General features: G+C 52.7%; 1 protein-coding gene across 3 annotated transcripts; it reads left to right on the plus strand.

Annotated features, from left to right (window-relative positions):
* Nucleotides 1–373: 373 nt before the first annotated feature.
* Amotl2 (angiomotin like 2) lies at nt 374–16642 on the plus strand. Of its 3 annotated transcripts, none has more exons than XM_051140747.1 (10): nt 374–579; nt 2854–3652; nt 6700–6994; nt 7910–8054; nt 8316–8408; nt 11479–11774; nt 12184–12494; nt 12931–13145; nt 13804–13980; nt 14670–16641. In XM_051140747.1, exons 2-10 carry the CDS (start codon nt 2916–2918, stop codon nt 14726–14728), a joined length of 2328 nt encoding a protein of 775 aa, XP_050996704.1. In that variant the 5' UTR covers nt 374–579; nt 2854–2915; the 3' UTR covers nt 14729–16641. The 3 variants fall into 3 exon arrangements, with proteins under 3 accessions (XP_050996704.1, XP_050996706.1, XP_050996705.1); XM_051140749.1 differs by having other exon boundaries at nt 568–714; nt 14670–16642; XM_051140748.1 differs by lacking the exon at nt 374–579 and adding an exon at nt 730–1214 and having other exon boundaries at nt 14670–16642.
* Nucleotides 16643–17801: the final 1159 nt, after the last annotated feature.

Genomic DNA, 17801 nt, shown 5'->3' on the forward strand with positions numbered 1-17801 from the left:
AGTGTACTGCTTTGCAGTCCTCCCGCCATCTCCAAAACGCCAGAGACCCCACCGCAGCCACCAGAGGGGTCTGCAAGGCAAATCGCTGAAAGTCTGTCTCCCTTGGTGTTTGTAGGGATGACGGGTGAGAACCGGGAGCGGACAGCAGTAGGGCGATCTTGGGTAGAGTTGGTTAAGATACCTCCAACAGCTAGGGCAGCTAGGCAGGAGGCAGGGAATGCAGCACGGTCGCCAGAGCCCAGGGTGGCAAGGGGACAAGGCTGAGGCCAGCCCAGCGCCAGCCGCAGCGCCGCCTCCCGGGAGGAAGGCGGGGGCCGGGCCGGGGAGCGGGAGGAGGCGGAGGGCGGAGGAGGGCGGCGCGCTGAGAGGTTATTTGTGGTTCGCTTTGATCCCGAGGGGGAACCTGAAACTCTCACATTCCTGGCATAGCAGCCGCCTCCAGCGCGGGCTGACCCAGGGGCTGCGCACTGGGGCGCGGGCAACCAGAGCGTCGGCGCCACCGGCGAGTACACACCTCTGTTGCTGACCGTACCTAAGTCGAACCGGGTCTGCGTGCGCAGGCAGCCGCGGGCCGCAGCGGTAAGAAGGGTGCCCGGCGCTCCGGGTAGCGCGCGAGGCCGGCAGGGACGCTTCCCAGCGGCACCTCGGACATCGCGATCACCCCGGCCTTTGCTAGAAATCGGAGCTGGAGTAGACAAATCTCCCTGGGAGCGGGTAGGGGAGACATTGCACCCTTTCAAGGATCGATTGGGCGTCTATCTAGTGTCTAGCCCGGGCTGCTCGGGCTTCTGGGGGTGGGGATTGAGGACACGACTCTCCGACCCACTGGGACCGAGGATCCGTGTTTGAGAGTGTGGGTCTCGCGTATGGGACAAGTGGAAAGCGGCTGTAGGCATATCTTGCCGTGGCTTGTCGTGCAGTCCCCGTGGCTGCTTTGTCTAGAGTGGGGATACAGGTGGCTTTTACTCTCAGCTAGCTCAAGAATTCCTCTTTGTCTTCCTTGGAAAATCCTCTCCGGAGCCACGAACTGGCTCTCACTTAGAAAGAATGCAGCTTGCTGTCCAGTCCGGTGACGTCAGCGCTGGAGTATTTGGAAAACAAAGAGGGCTGGGGAGAGAGGCGGACCCGCGATGCTTAAAGACCTCGCGGTTGCGGGTTACACTCGCCCGGGGCACTCGGGCAGCCACCGGTGCTAGTGGTCCTTCTCGGTGGAGGTGGGTGACGCGGAACCCTAGCCTGGCCGACTTAGATTAGCTTTGGTTCCTTGTGCTAGAGGGAGTCCAGGCCAAGGCCAAAGGCGCGTGTTTACATTCAACGCCGGTTTTCAGAGTGCAGCGCGCCAGAGCAGCCCAGGTGCAACGCCGGGGTAAGGAAGCTAGTTTTTAGTAACGGCTCAACCATAGGTATTTGAAAGATTGTGCATCTAGGGGATTAGATTGGTAGTAGTGTGCGATTGAAAGACCTCGGAAATGTTCCGTGCTCCGGGAGCCTGGCTCATAGTTGGCGCGCCTGGAATCGTCGGGGAGGCTCTGCATACCTTCTAGCCGCTCCCGGATCCTCCTTAGCGGGAGTCAGCCCAGACAGTGATTAATTTAGGAAATGCCGCGTTAAAAAGCTGCGTCTTGTGAACAGACTCCTGAAGTCTTAGACATTGGAGGGGGCGGAGGGGGGAGGAGGGGAGTAGGTGCCGGGAAGCATGGTGCATGGGTGTTCTCAACACTCATTTCCTTACCTCAGTCCTGCCAGCATAGCACGCCCAAACTGAGGCAGGGCATTGGGGCTAGCACTGTGACACAGAAAGGGGCCACATTTCCGCGCGTTCTCATTTCATTGCCCCATCAGTTGGCTCAGGTGGTTCTTACTAATGTCAATAGAGATGCGGAGGGACCACCCCCTATAAGCCTAGGGGTACAAGTAAGAGCTTTTCTGAGTAGCAGGTGTGTGTGTGTGTGTGTGTGTGTGTGTGTGTGTAAAAGGGGGATGATCATAAAATGGAGGATGCTTCGATGGCTCCAGTTGCTGCAGGCACATCTCTGGCTCCTCAGGAAACCATTGTCCTATTGTTTGTTACCTTCCTTTCTTCAGCTGCACTTGCCAGTTCACACGCAGCTTGGCTTGCCTGCTCTCTCACCTTGCAGAATGACTTCCAAGGTCGTCTGTGACAAGGAGACTCGGATTTATTTTATTGGCAGCCCTTGAAGAAGCTGGGCACAGGGTCTGGTTCCAGGAAGAGAAGCGGGTGGAGGGTGGTGTACCACCTGCAGCTCCACCGTCTTCATTCTGAAGAGTCAACGGAGCTTGGAGCTTGTTTGCTTAGGAGTCCTTCTACTTTCTTCTTTTCTTTCTTTCTTTCTTTTAACCACCCACCAATAAACTGGGGTCGAGGCTGCTAAGTGGTTGAATTTGATGGAAGCCTGTGCTCATGAGATTGTTAGGTATGACGGCTGACTGCAGGGAGCTGTGATCCCTATTAGATAGCCTTCTGGTTTTCCGTTGTATTTCTGTAGGATCAGTTAAGTCTCCATAAATGTCATTACAATGAAAAGCATATACCAAGGATTTATAGCATAACCAGGCCCTCAACCTCTTACGTTTCAACTCCAGGATGCCCACTGCATCTTTTTTTTTTTTTTTTTTTTTTAAATGGACATACTGGGGGATCAGAAGCTCAGTAACTAAGCTTAATCGATAGATGACCACACTGGCACTTGCGTCCCTAACCAGCACCCTTCTCTTTCAACCAGAATGTTACATGTGGCAAGTGCCCACCCCATCCCCACCCCACCCCCCACCCCCGCGCGCCCGCCCCCGCCCCATATGCTTCCATTGATTGCTGTTCCTTTTGTCTCATAGGTGCTCTGAGACCAGGTGCCTGCTGGCCATTGCCTAGGCAGGTGTGTGCAAGCCAGAGAAGCATGAGGACACTGGAAGACTCCTCAGGAACGGTCCTGCACCGCCTCATCCAGGAGCAGCTGCGCTACGGCAACCTGACAGAGACTCGCACACTGCTGGCCATCCGGCAGCAGGCCCTGAGGGGCGGGGCTGGAGCTGGGGGCACGGGGAGCCCCCAGGCCTCCGTGGAGATCGGAGCACCTGAGGACAGTCAGGTGCAACAGCAGGCCACCAGGCAGGAGCCCCAGGGCCAGGAGCATCAGGGCGGAGAGACCCACCTGGCAGAGAACAGGCTGTACCGGCTGTGTCCACAGCCCAGCAAAGGAGAAGAGCTGCCCACCTATGAGGAGGCCAAAGCCCATTCCCAATACTATGCCGCGCAGCAGCAGGCAGGGTCCAGGCCCCATGTTGGGGACCGGGATCCCAGAGGGCCGTCAGGAGGCAGCAGACGACAGGATGAGGCTCTGCGGGAGCTGAGGCACGGCCACGTACGCTCCCTGAGCGAACGACTTCTGCAGTTGTCCCTGGAAAGAAATGGTGCTCGAGTCCCTAGCCACATGAGCTCTTCCCATAGCTTCCCTCAGCTGGCCCGCAGCCAGCAGGGTCCGCAACCCCGAGGACCCCCAGCTGAGGGCCCAGAGCCTCGTGGGCCCCCACCTCAGTACCCACATGCCATGCTGGCTCATGAGACGACTGCAGCTGTAGCTGACCCGAGATACCGTCCCCGAAGCAGCCCACACTTCCAGCATGCAGAAGTCAGGTAACTAACTAACCAACCCTGGGTGTCGGTCTCCCAAGAGGAGAGCCCCAAAGTTATATACCTTGGGTCCCAACTGGCATGGTCCCAGCACCACTGTACCTTTCCACCAGTTCCTGGGGCTGTCTGACCCAGATCTTCTCTCCATCTGTCTTGAAAAGGGAGAGCTAGGGGCTAGAGGACAGGGGGACTTAGCTGACCCAGTCCTAAGTAGCACATGCCTGTAATCCTAAAACTTAGGTGAGGCAGGAGGATCTCAAGAGGACTATCAGCCTGAGCTACATACATTACTTACTTACATACATACATGCATACATACATAATACATAACAAAAAGAAACTAACACTGTTGTTTTAACTCAAAATAGAGATAGCATTGTCCGTAGCATTCAAGTAAGGAAGGCTCCCAGGGGATGTGAATGGGGTTTAAGGGTGAGAATTTTTAGAAAGAACCAAGACAATAGGAATCCTTACCAAACTGCTCCGAAGTTAAGTAGGCCAAAGGTAGGAAGGACTTCCTGGACATGGTTGTTGTCATGGGGAGGTGATGCTAATGAACCTGAAAGAGCTAGGTGGTCACGTAAACCATTTACCTGTCACAGTTGCCTTGTCTACTCACTAATTAAATTATGTTTCCCCTTGAGAGGATTCTGAGTCTAGATGAGCCTCCCCCTCCTCCTTCCGCCCCTCCCCCGTTGGACCAGGGTAGTGACCTGGCTTGACTGAGTGTGAAGTCGTGTGTGTGTGTGTGTGTGTGTGTGTGTGTGTGTGTGTGTGTTGGGGGGAGGGGATGATATGATGGATGACATGAAATACAGCATAATGCCAGCCTTAGAGAATGGGTCATAAGAGCTAGGGTGGAAGCTGGGAGCCTAGTGAGTGAAGCAGGAGGTCACATCATTGCGCAGGTTCCTAGAAATGAGAGGCCCCTGCACCTTTTTCCAGAGAGACAGGCACCATTGCTGTATCTCCCATGGGGTGGCATGAGGTGGGCCTCCAAGAAGCCCCCACCTGGAGACCCAAGACTTTGCAGACTCCCTGGGCTAAAGGTCCAAGTCTGGCTCACTCCATGCTTGTTGAATCTCTATTACAGCCTTTATTTCCCACCAGCTGGTTCTCTTTACTCTGAAAAAGAGTGGTTGGTGACCCTGGTCTTGGGGTGGGGGTTGGCGGGGCAGGCCAGGGCATGGAGCCTCATGGCTTTACTGCAGCCTCCACACCCTGGGACTCCCATCTTATCTCCCTTCTCAGGGGTGCTCAGGAAGAGTTTCTTCTTTTGGACCAGCCCTATTGAACCCTGCCAGGAAAAGATAGTATCCAGGCGAGGAAGTGGAGTGTTTGCAGGAGATCAAAAAGATGGGGAGGAGGGGAGTGGGGAGAGTATGAGGGGAAAGAGTAACTATTCTTTTATTTGTTCATTTATTTATTTTGTTTTTTGTTGTTTTGTTTTTTGTGGTTTTTTTTTTTTTTTTTTTTTTTTTTTTTGAGACATGGTTTCTCTGTGTAATCCTTGGCTGTCCTGGACTTGCTTTGTAGACCAGGCTGGCCTCGAACTCACAGCAATCCGCCTGCCTCTGCCTCCTCCTGAGTGCTGGGATTAAAGTCATTGGCCTGGTACCACTGCCTGCCCGGCCAGGAGTAGCCATTCTTACTTGAAGCTTAATCATTCAAAGAATGTCAGTTGTGTCTGACTGGTCTTGAGGTGCGGGGCGGGGGCGGAGGAGATGAAAAATTTCTAAGGCCACCCTGAGAGTGGCTGATCCCTAAGGCCTTGACAACAGTGGGGAAGCTGTGAACCCAACAAGTATGTGGTGCAGGACCAGGGCACCCTAACACCCTCTTGCTCTCCGACTCAGGCAATTTAGTAAATCTAGTGGCAACCCTCCCTCTACCCTGCCCTCCCTGGAGCTGATGGTAGGAAGGAGCACGTGGTGGCCTTTTTCTCAGCTGACGATTTGAGGAGTATTTGTTGGGGACTGAGCCCTGTTCAAAGAACAGGGAAGCCACAGGCTGGAGGAGTGATCTTGAGCACTGTGGATCAAGGAGGGAATGTAATAGTCCCGGAAGTGAGGCTTCTAGGATTTAGAAAATTCTAAGTACAGAGGAGAGGGTACTTGCAATCACAAGGCCCCAGAAAGGCTCTTGACTCCCCATGTCTCCCTCTGTTTGTTCATATTTATTTATTTATTTATTTTAATTTATTCATCCCTCTGTTCTCTTGACATAGAGCCTGAGGGTGTGTTGTACCTATGCCAGGGCCCAGTAGAACACTGCCTTAAGCATCTCTGCTGAGCTAATCCAGAGGTGACCCTTGTTTTTTATAAACTGAGGTGCCTAACAGCAGAGACAGAGGCTAGACACTCTGTCAGACCTCGCTTTTGTCACTAGAGACCCCTGCAATTTAGCAAAGAGGATGCCGTACAGGCCAAGGCATTGATTGGCTGAAGGCCCAGCAGCTGGTGCTGAAATCTGCACCCCTGTTTTCTCAGACTGAGCTCACACTCTTCCCCAGGCACCTGCTTCCTCATTCCAATCTTAGCTGGGGTCATAGAAAAGCATTTCTGTAGGTAGGAGACCTGAAACAAGGAGGAGGAAACTCAAGTGCGCTGCTCTACCTGCCAGGATCCAGCCACTAGTCAGTGGCCGCCCCCTGGGGCCTGGAAAGTTGTGTGGCTTTTGTCCCTAAAGAACCTTCTATCCATTCGAAAGGTCAAGGTTGCATTTTCTCAAGATACTTTATTTAAGCTGTGCTTGCTTAGGAGGCCTAGGCTTGCTTGGGCTGATCCCTAAGGCTTTGACAACAGCGGAGGAAGCTGTGAAACCAACAAGTATCTGGATGCAGGACCACGGCACCCCACAGTGGTCTTGCTCTCCCATGTGTCATAAGCCCTCCTCACTGGTGCCTCCTAACACTGGGGAGCCTGAGTCGTTGGCAATAATAGACAGTGTGTGTGTGTGTGTGTGTGTGTGTGTGTGTGTGTGTGTGTGTGTATGAGAGAGAGAGAGAGGGAGAGATGGATGATCCCTGAGCTTCGCCTCTTCTTTTCCAGGATCCTGCAGGCCCAGGTACCACCAGTATTCCTTCAGCAGCAGCAGTACCAGTACCTGCAGCAGCCCCAGGAGCACTCCCCACCCCTCCATCCACCCGCTCTAGGCCATGGTCCCCCAAGCTCCTTCAGCCCACCTGCAGTGGAAGGACCGCCAAGTGCCCAGGCCACCTCGGGCAGTGCCCACCTGGCCCAGATGGAGAGTGTCCTGAGGGAGAACGCCAGGCTGCAGAGGGACAATGAGAGGTTGCAGAGAGAGCTGGAGAGCACTGCTGAGAAGGCCAGCCGCATAGAAAAGGTAGGGGCTCCTTAGAGTATTCCTGGGGTCCGGCGGTGTAGAGGGAGGCCGAGGAGCGGGAGAGCCTATCGGGCTGCCTTTTGCACCACATTCTGTCTGTCTGTCTGTCTGTCTGTCTCTCTCTCTCTCACACACAGACACACACACACACACCCCAAGCTGACTCCAGACAGCTGAGGAACAGCCGAGAGGCTTGCCCTGGTGTGTGAGCAGTTGCTGGCCAGTGGTGATGAGAAAGGGCTCATTCACTAGCTTCCTGCACACTTGTACCCTTGCCCTGCACAGCCCCTCCTGTGAACACCTCCCACAGAGAACCCTTTGTGCACCCCACACAACAGCCAGTCTGTTCCAGGCCAGCCCTGGCCAAAGAGAAAGCCCCTCCTCTTAGGGAAAAGAAAAAGCAACGTGTTAGCATAGCAAGCCAGCTAGGAGCACGCGTAAGGCCTGTGGCTTCCAAGTGGGAGGGGCAGCCACATGCTCTGGGTAGCTGCAGCTCAGGCTGGGGTCTGGCGCCCCACCCCCCACTCCCCTTTCTTGGTGAAGCCTGACCAGCTGGGTACTGAAGCAATAGCTTCAGGCCTTCCAGTACAGTCTGTCTACAGTGTTCCAGGTAGGCCAAACCTCCTATGCTCAATCATCCCTGGTCCGTTGTGCTCAGATTCTTGAGCCATGCCAGACAGAACTGAAATGCTGCTTTTAAACACTGGGTATGTGCAGTCTGGAGGTAGCCCTCTGGAAGAGCATCTAGCCCAGGGTCCAGGCAACATCCAGTCCTTTCTTAGCAACTGCTGTCCCAGCAGTCTGGCCTGCCTAAGAGGCCGCAGCCCTCTCTCTCTCTCTCTCTCTCACTAGAGCCACTGGCCTCACTCCCTTAGGACCCTTCCTGTCACTCAGTTTGCTATCTGTCTTCTACAGCTGGAAAATGAAATCCAGCGCCTTTCTGAGGCCCATGAGAGCCTGATGCGGACCTCTTCAAAGCGTGAGGCCCTGGAGAAGACGATGAGGAACAAGATGGACAGCGAGATGAGGCGCCTGCAGGACTTCAACCGCGATCTTAGAGGTGAGAAGGAGACCCATGGGTTGGAGGATTGGGAGAACATCTGCTGGACTTTTGGGGGACTCTGATTTAGGGGGGAGTTAAACTCTGATCTGGGCTGTAGAGGCTCTCGTTAGTCCCCATCATTGGGCCCTAGTCTGAGCTCGGATATATATATATATATCTCCCCGGCTGGGCAAGCTCACAGTTAGGACCCCAGGATGAACGCCAGGCCAGCAGCATCCCTTGATATTATAAAACATCTTTTCTCCTTATTTGAAACAGAGAGATTGGAATCTGCAAACCGCCACCTGGCAAGCAAGACACAAGAAGCCCAGGCCGGCAGTCAGGACATGGTGGCTAAGCTGCTTGCTCAGAGTGAGTAGGGGACCTGCTAAGAAACAAACCTGGCTGGGTGTACAGGCAATAAGACCACTGTGACACTACACACACACACACACACACACACACACACACACACACTCCATTCCCCCTTGAGGTTTAACTTAATCTCTTTCAGAGTAGTGCTTCAGGAACAGATTGACTGAATGACTGCTAGCTGCTGTGGGAAGGGGTGGTTTCCAAAGATGAACAGGGACTCTTAAGGGGCAGTGATTGGCTAAGCCACACAGTATTAACCCTCAGTGCAGCATTGGTCCCTCCTTCAGGGAGACCATGACAGCCCTGACAATAGTTAAATAGAGGACAGTGAGGGATCCTCAGAGTTTCCTAGGAATGCCAGGCAACAGAAGGGTTAGAGGTACAAGAAGTGGTAGAGCATGGTCAAATTGGTGGGGGGAGGGGCCTGGGTTTAGTCAGCAGCTGCAGTTTAAAGGAGGCATTAGTTTCTCTTTAAACGAGGAGGTCAGGCATCCTGGAGGCTTTAGACTATTCCATTTGTTCCTTTTTTCTCTTTTTTTAAAGATGTATTTCTTTATTATGTATACAGTGCTATGTCTGCGTGTACATCTGCAGGCCTGAAGAGGGCATTAGATCACATAATAGATGGTTGTGAGCTACTATGTGGTTGCTGGGAATTGAACTCAGGACCTCTAGAAGAACAACCCCTGCGGTTAACCTCTGACCCATCTCTCCAACCCCCATTTGTTCCTTTAGTGGAACTGAACTAAGCCCCTGGCCAGTGTCGGGCCGCAGGCGAGAATTCACACAGACTGTGGCGGGGAGGTGAGAGAAGCTTAAGGCAGGAGCAGGTTCCCACAGGTTCAAGGGAAGAAGTGTTCAAATGATCCAGGAGATTGGTGATTAGGAAGCCCTGGTGGCCCTGGGGAAATATGTGGGAACCGACCGCAGAAGCACAGCCGCAGCAGAGAAGGTGTCAGACGCTGGGGGGGCGGGGGGGGGGCGGAGAATGGCAGAATTGTAGGTAGGAAGGCGGTCAGGAAGAAAATGTATGAGAGTACTTTGTTAACGGGTGCCTAGAGAGGGGAAGATGGCCTTCTGGTTGTCAGTGCACCTTTCTTCACCGATTTAGAGCAAATTAATAAGCCTTTGGCAGGAAATTGGCTCAGATTGGGCAAGAGCTGGGCTATCCACTACTACCTTGCAAAATGAGGTGAAGGTGATTAAAGGTCTCGGGAACAGAGGGGAAGGGGGAAGGAGGTGTGCCGCTTAGGGGTTACCCTTGGGAGTCTGCAGAGGAGCGACTGCTAGGGAAAAGAGTTTGGAGGTTCTCTGGTGGGAAGGGAGGCTTTTGGGTCCAGGCTCTGGCAAAGAAAGGAAGTCTTACGGAGGGTTTCTGGAAGCCTGCGGAGGGGGAGGGGGCAGAAGCAGCCGGGAGGCGTTTCCGCTCCCCGGGGAGCGAGCTAGCGCCAGGCTGTTCTTGGCTTCTTGCTGGAGCCATTAATCTCGCAGCCGCGGGTGACCTGGATGCCTAGCATTCCAGAGCCGCTGGGCTGTTCCGCTCCCGGCCCGTCCCCCCTCCGTTCCCTCCCGTGTGCGCCTGACAGCGGCGCCCTTCGGCCCCCGGCAGCGCCCAGCCTGGCTTTGGGAGGAGAGAGGGTGAACACAAAGGGAGGCTGGGACCTGAATGTGGGGAGCCTGCTAATCAGGTTCAACGCCCCTCTCCACACACACAAAAGGTATCTTAGAAGTTGTACAAGGCTTCTGGAAGCTAAGAAAACTGAGGTAGACCTGTGTGTGTGTGTGTGTGTGTGTGTGTGTGTGTGTGTGTGTGTGTGTGTGTGTGTGTTTAGAATACAGAATCCTCTCGCACCCATCTGCCAAGCTGCTTCCTTTCCAAGTCATAGCCTTCCAGTTCTGCCTGTATTGTCTGTTCTGGGCCTCCAGCAGCTGACTCTGAGGCCTGACTACTACCGGCCCTGCCCACTTTGGACAGGTGTCACCTTGGGCTGACTGAATTAGGGAAACAGTGCTAGGGCTGGAGTGAGGACTGGGTGTTTTTCAGACACAAGGTTGTGGGGCTCTGTGAACCCACATGAAAGAGGATGCTGTTTTCTGAATCCACCGTTTCTACAGCCTCTCCAGCCACATTTCAAGAGCTCAATAGCAGAATAGGCCCTTGCTAGTTACTGTTTTGGGTAATGTAGAACAATCCCCTATAGCAGAAAACCCCACTGGTGAGGAGCTGTTCCACAGCCCTGTCCCCTGCCCCCTTCCCCCTACCCGCTCTCCAGAGAAGAGCCAAGGCAGCCGCTCATGGTTGACCAGCTTGAGACTCCCAAAGCGCAAGCGCTTCAAAGGTGAACCGTAGGCCTACAACGTCAGAGAAGTCCACATTCTTCCCTTGGCCCGGCCAGACGGAGAGGCTCTCTGAGCCGAGCTCCTCTAGTCAGCTAGCAAAGTGGTCAGAGTCAGCTGGAATCCTGGACACAGGTCCTGGACTGGCATTGAAAAAATTTCCCCGTGTTGCATGGTTTGAGTTCTGAAGAGCCTGCATGTGGGTCCCCGTACCATGTAAGGAAAAGAGGTGCTGGACAAAGAGGCTCCAGTCTGCAGGCTGCTCACTTGGGCCAAGGGCTGTATGCCCAGCCAGGTAGCTGGAGCTTTTTCTCAATTAGCCATTGGTTCCTGTGTGTTGTTTCTCCCGCTGTAAATCTGGAGCCTCAAATCCTACCTGGGAGTGGAGTGTGATATGATGTGAAAAGTCCCTGGCCACTTCCTGCTTGAACAAAGGCCTTCTTGCAGTACCCTAATCTATAAAAGGTTGGCACAATCCCTGCCTGACCAGTTCCGTCATCATGAAGCTTAAGGAAAACTTTGAATATGTTTTTTTTGGGGGGGGTTTAGGGCCATGCCTGGCACAATTTGAGATAGTGTCCCGCTGAGAGGCCAATTTAGCTGGGTTGTTACAGTACTGGTCACAGGGTCAGGGGCCGCCACTAACTCTTCACCTGCATCTCCCCGAAAGGCAATACCTCACTGACCACTCCTCCTTTGTGTCGTGTCTTGTTCTCCCCCCCGCCCACAGGCTATGAGCAGCAGCAAGAACAGGAGAGGCTGGAGCGGGAGACGGCACTGCTGCGTGGTGCCATCGAGGACCAGAGGAGACGTGCTGAACTGCTGGAACAGGCTCTGGGCAACGCGCAGAGCCGTGCCGCCCGAGCTGAAGAGGAGCTACGTAAGAAACAGGCCTACGTGGAGAAAGTGGAGCGGTTGCAGCAGGCACTGGGACAGTTGCAAGCTGCCTGTGAGAAGCGCGAGCAGCTGGAGCTGCGTCTGCGCACGCGCCTGGAGCAGGAACTCAAAGCCTTGCGTGCACAGCAGGTGAGCCGGAAGACTTGCGCAGCTGCCAGAGCTGGGCAGAACCCAAGGAATCCCTTGTCTCTAGGCTTTATCCCCTTGGAAAGATGATTGCTCCGTGTGCCCATTGGCAGCATGGCCCCTCTCAGTCAACTCGTAGAGGAAAGCATAAGTCTTACCTTGACTGTAACAGAAATTCAATTCGGTACCTCGTTACCAGAGAGTAGTCAGTAATGATGCTTGGGCAGAAGATTAGACCACGCTCACCTATCTTCCCAAGATAGGATGGAACCCTGAGTCTGTGCTTGGACAGAAGCATCTCTTGTGTTTACAAACCGTATAGAGTCTATCTCCACACCCAACTTTACCCTGTCATAGAAGTCCCCCCACACCCCAGCCTTCACCCTTCACCATGATCTTCGTTGCTCTATAGAGACAGGCGGGCACCCTCACCGGTGGTGGCGGCAGCAACGGTGGGTCCACCGAGCTCAGTGCCCTGCGACTGTCGGAACAACTGAGAGAGAAAGAAGAGCAGATCCTGGCTCTAGAGGCCGACATGACCAAGTGGGAACAGAAATATCTGGAGGAACGGGCCATGAGGCAGTTTGCCATGGATGCGGCTGCCACCGCGGCTGCCCAGCGTGACACCACTCTCATCAGACACTCCCCCCAGTCCTCGCCCAGCACCAGTTTCAACGAGGGCCTGCTAGCGGGCACCCACAGGCACCAGGAGATGGAGAGCAGGTACCGTAGGGTCAGGCAGGGTCATCTGGGGTTGGGGATGGGATGGCGGTATCCAGACTGTCCTGTCCCCTTGTCCCTGGTAAACAGGCCCCACCCACAGCAGCTCAGTATGTTTGGCATTCCAGAAATTATAAACAATTTTTTCCCTGAGTGAATCCCTAGTGTGCTCAGGCTGGAGATGGGTGGGTACCAGCCAAGCTCTGGCCACTCACTATTCCTTCTCTGTAAGGGGTCTTTGTGCCTGGTACTAGCAGGAGGACCTGCGTCTTGGCAATAAAGTGGGCTCAGAGATCATCAGTTGTAGAGCATTAGTAACATACCTCGAAAGGGCAAGGGGTCCTGCCTGCCTCAGTTTCCTTTCAACTTCTGTGAGGTGGGTAAAATGAAGGAGCTGAGTCTGTGGGTCTGACAGTGTGGTCTCCCTCCTCCCTCACAGGTTGAAGGTGCTCCATGCACAGATCCTGGAGAAGGACGCAGTGATCAAGGTCCTTCAGCAGCGCTCCAGGAAAGACCCTGGCAAGGCCACCCAGGGCACACTGCGGCCCGCCAAATCAGTGCCATCCATCTTCGCGGCTGCAGTGGGGACTCAGGGCTGGCAAGGGCTCTCATCCAGCGAACGGCAAACTGATACACCTGCCCGGCTGACAGTAGGTATGAGGAGGCTTGCGGTGGGGTGGAGAGGTATAGGAACTTTTGAATGCGCCATTACCAGACTCTCAGGATGCACACCCACTGAAACCAGGGCTTCCTGACTCTTCTGCTAAGGGACCTGGCTTAGCCTTTGGCTCCCATGAGCCTGAAACCTACAGGGGTTCTGCTAGTACAAAGTGGATTCTGGACGCCCAGCTACTTATGGATAGATCTGGGCAAGGCTCTACTGTTCCTACTCGGTGAATCCTAAGAAATCCTAGATTTGGCTACAAAGAAGGGGTGCAAAGCACTGATGCCTACCTGTTTCCACTTGTTCCCATTTCAAAAGAGGATCGCCTTTCTTTCTTTTTAAAAAAAAAAATATTTTATTTAATCTTAACTTATGTGCATTGGTGTGAGGGTGTCAGATCTTGGAGTTACAGACACTTGTGGGCTGCCACGTGGTTACTGGGAATTGAACCTGGGTCCTTTGGAAGAGCAGGCACTGCTCTTAACCACTGAGCCATCTCTCCAGCCCGAGGATCACCTTTCACTCTAATAGACATCTTGCAAATTAAGAGCAACCCAGTGCACCAAGTTTGCTCAGAGTGTCCTTCATCAGGACCTTGTGGCCTATATCAGGCTGTATTTATTCATCAACGCCCTTTCTTTCCTACAGATCATATACCAGCAGAGGAGCCCCCGGCCACAGCTCCTCTCCCTACCCACACCAAACATGGGAGCAGAGATGGGAGCACCCAAACTGATGGCCCTGCAGACACCACCTCTGCCTGCTTGGCCTCAGAACCTGACAGCCTCCTGGGGTGCAGCAGTAGCCAGCAGACAGCCTCTCTGGGTAAGCACCCCACTTCCCCCTGGCCTGTGTTAGATGGGGGCTGAGGACATGGGATGTGTGAATTGAACTGGAACATGTGGGTGCATTTCCCCAAAACTCATCCATTGTGGGGAAACTCCCACAGTGTGAACTAAGGGTTGTCAGAGGCATGGGTCTGTCTCAGTGGAGGAGAGCCCCATAATTCAGAAAGAAAGCAACCCACCAGAAGACATTGCACCCCCTCCAGAGTTTTCCTCACGTATCCTCCTGCTGGTCCAAATATCTAAGATACTTGGGACCTCGACAAGTGACCCTGATGGCGATCTTGGGTTGGGAAACTATTTGGAAGAGCCCAGAAAGGAGAAACTAGGGGAAGGCTTTTTTTTTTCTTTGTACTCTGGCTTTACACTCACCCTTGCATAGCTGCCTGTGTGTGCCCCACGTTCTCAGAAAACCACAGGCATGCCAAGAATGCTGCAGCCTGCTTCTAACCCTTGGGGCACCCCTCCACTGATCACTCTAGCCAGTTTAGAGTCTTAAACCCAGGGAGGAGAAGGAACATACTGCACTGTGCTCAGCTGAGGCCTGGGGCAGCTTAGGGGAGGGGGAAATCCGATGAACAAAGACCCTGTCTTTAAAATGTGTTAGGAGCTGAGATGAGCAAGTGGATGATTCTCACAGTGTAGACGTGTCTTCTTGTCTTTCTCCAGACTCTGTAACTTCAACCAGAGTCCAGGATCTGTCAGACATGGTGGAAATACTGATCTGAAGGAAGGAGGCCTTGAAACCCGGCCTCCCCACTGGCATTTCAGCCGTCGTCTTCAAATGGCTGCACCTCGCTGCCTCCAACCATTGATGGTGTGTGTGTGGTGCACGAAACTCAAGATAGGAGTGCTCCAGCGGAGCTAGAAAAAAGTCTGCACCCCCAGAAGACTGCCTCCTGTGTCCATGAGGAAGGTAGAGCCAGAATTCCCCCTGCTGTCTGAGGTCTGTTGCTGGAACAGAAGGGAGCTGAGCCCCCTCCGTCCTGCCGGTCTGTATTCAGGTGTGAAGGGAAAGGAGAGCGGATTCTGATTTCCGAGGATGGCTGGCCACCAAACCGCTCGTCTGCTGGGATAATCGGGGCCAGCCATGGTGTTTCTGGCTAAGCATGGCCCCAGGCAACCCCATTTGCTCTTCAGTCCCTCACTGCCTTCTTCAGATCACTGAGACTTGAATCTTTTGAGGGACTATTGGGAATGTGAGTCTTTCTCGGTAAGACGTCAGCACATCCTTCGCTTGGAGTAGATTAGAGGCCATCTGAGGGGCCCTCAGAACAATGTGTTTTGTATATAATTCTCTTTCCTTGGGAACAGAAGACTGACTACGCATGCTGGCTCAGAGTCTCCTGCCAGGGCTGTGCTGCCTGCCGCTGCTGCCACAGTTCTTGAAACATCTGACAAGTCTACCAGATGTCCCTCTCTGCCTCCGGTTCTTGGCCATGGATTTTGATACTGGTTGCCTTTCTTCCATTTTAAATCCCTGTGTTCAGTGCCCATGGGACTCTTGTCACCAGCCTCTTTGAATGGCTTCTACAGCTCTTGTCCCTGGGACATCCTGTCAGTTTGGTTATAAACTGAGCCAGATGCAATGAGCCACCACAAATGGACATCTGTCATGCCTAGTACCAGGTTCTCTTTGAAGAAACTGGAGACGGTGTTCTCAGAAATGTGTTAGTTTCCCACCCGCAGGGACTGGGAGAGGGAGCTATGCTGTTGAAAACTAATCCAGTGAGCTTAAAAGACTTGACTTAAAAGAATTTCCTCACTATGGTGCCCCCCCGCCCCCCACCCCCATCACAAAATGGCACCCATGAGGCTGGCTCCTCAAGCCTTCCACGCCCCAGCCCTGAAGCAGGGCCAGCTACTTGGACCTGGGTGAAGTGCCCTACACTTGGCAGCCTACCAGCAGCAGTAACGTTAACTTCTGGTCTTAAAGCGACCCCCACTCAGCTCAAAAAGCGGACGGTGGATTTCAGATCTTTTTTGTATTTTCTCCTTCAGTTGTTTTATTTGTTTTTCTTTCACTGTTTTGAAGTTCTATTTGTTGTCTCATTCCCATGATTCTCTGCGTTTCCCTTTTCAACATTTGCATTTGCTGGGCAATTGCATATTTTTTTTAGTTCCCCTTCCCCTGTGTAAAGCTGAAAAAAAAATGCATCTGGTTCATGTGCATTGTTTACAGAGATAAACGTTTAAAAAAAAAAAAAGGAGGGGGGAAAAGGCAAAAAAATATTGTGAAAGGAAAAAAAAACAACTTAATATATTTTGGATTAATATTTGGTATTTCTTTTAAAGTATTTTTGTGCTGTGAACGTTTTCTGCCAAAGACCATGACGTGTGTCTGTGTGTTTAAGTTATCATGAATATTTAAAGTGTAAACATGGCTGTTTTGTACGCCACCCTGTACCAGGATTGCTGCTGCATTCCACCAGGTATGACAGTATTTTAATAAAAAAAAGCTTATAAGGAGATGTGTTTATCGGTTTATTCATCTGTTGGTGGAGACACTGTCTAGGTCTGAGTCTCAAGTTTACCCCAGGCTCCCTAATGGTAGATTTACAGAGGTATGACACCATCTCCAACTACATGACTTGGTCATCTGCTAGCATGAGAAAAGGAAAGAGAATGAAGACTTTGAAGGATCATCCATGTCCACTCTCTTCAAGGACATGTGAAAAGTCCTACTAGAGATTTTGTGGAGCGGCGTTAAGGACAGAGTTTAAATAACATGGCTGTCCTTGCCTCCACACACATGTGCATTTTCATACAGAACATCTCTAAGGGTAGAAAGGGTGCAGCAGACTGGAAAGGACAGTTTTCAGGTAACTCCTAACCAATTTCGATATTGGTTGCTGCATTGTGGTAGTGAGTTGAAAGGCGTCAAAACATCACCCACTCTATCCTCTCGTTTAGTACACAACATCCTTGTTAAAGGATCCAGGTACTATGTGGACCCTCTAACTGGACACGTGCAGGGTATATTCAAGAGTGTGTTAAGTCCTTTGTGATACTGTAACTACCCTTTCCAATCTTCACAAAGCATATTTCTCCAAGCCAAAAGGCAGAAAGTTACTCCCTTAATCTTGGCGTTGACACCCCGTTCAGAACGCAGGTGGGCAAAAAGCTGGCGCGAGGCAGCAGATCACCAGGTAGGTGGGCCATAGGGCACATGAAAGCAAGTTAATCTGTGGCCATGGGTGAAGAGTCTTCAGGGCAGGTGTAGGGACACAGCCCTGACCAGGCTGGGGTTCTAAAGAGAATGTCTTGGCCAAACCTTGGCATAAGAATGGAGTTGAACAGGTGGGAGAATTCAGAACATGCAAAGACTTTCCAGCAGTCCTGCAAGTGACCGTGGACCCTGCTGTCTGCCTTCTGCGTGATCTAGTCTATAGTCACCTTCATGTTTTCTTCCTGTAGACCAAAAGGGGGAAGAAATGAACCCCAATGTGCCCAGTAGATCCACACGTATGCATGGATTTGTCTGGCCATGTATCCCAGAGAAAGGTGTGTAGGCAGCAGTACTTGGTCTTGTGTCCCTTCGTGGCCACAGGTGCTCCCTTCGAAGTCAGCTCAGGGGAGAACTAAAACGGTTGTTGAGTACACTGCAATCCACCCCGACCGGGCCTTGGAAACAGAGAAGCTACAGGTGGTGGGGAGCTGGAGAGTCTCTTGAGGAGAGAGGTATGTGCCCAGTGTCTGGACACCTGCAAAGGAGTGGGGCCTATGTTAGAACCTGGGTGGCTCTGCTAGGCCCTTTGGAAACCAAATTGCTTTGAGGGGACAACCTATTCTGAGCCCTAA

This window comes from Acomys russatus, chromosome 32 (genome assembly GCF_903995435.1).
Source record: "Acomys russatus chromosome 32, mAcoRus1.1, whole genome shotgun sequence".
Lineage (NCBI taxonomy): Eukaryota > Metazoa > Chordata > Mammalia > Rodentia > Muridae > Acomys > Acomys russatus.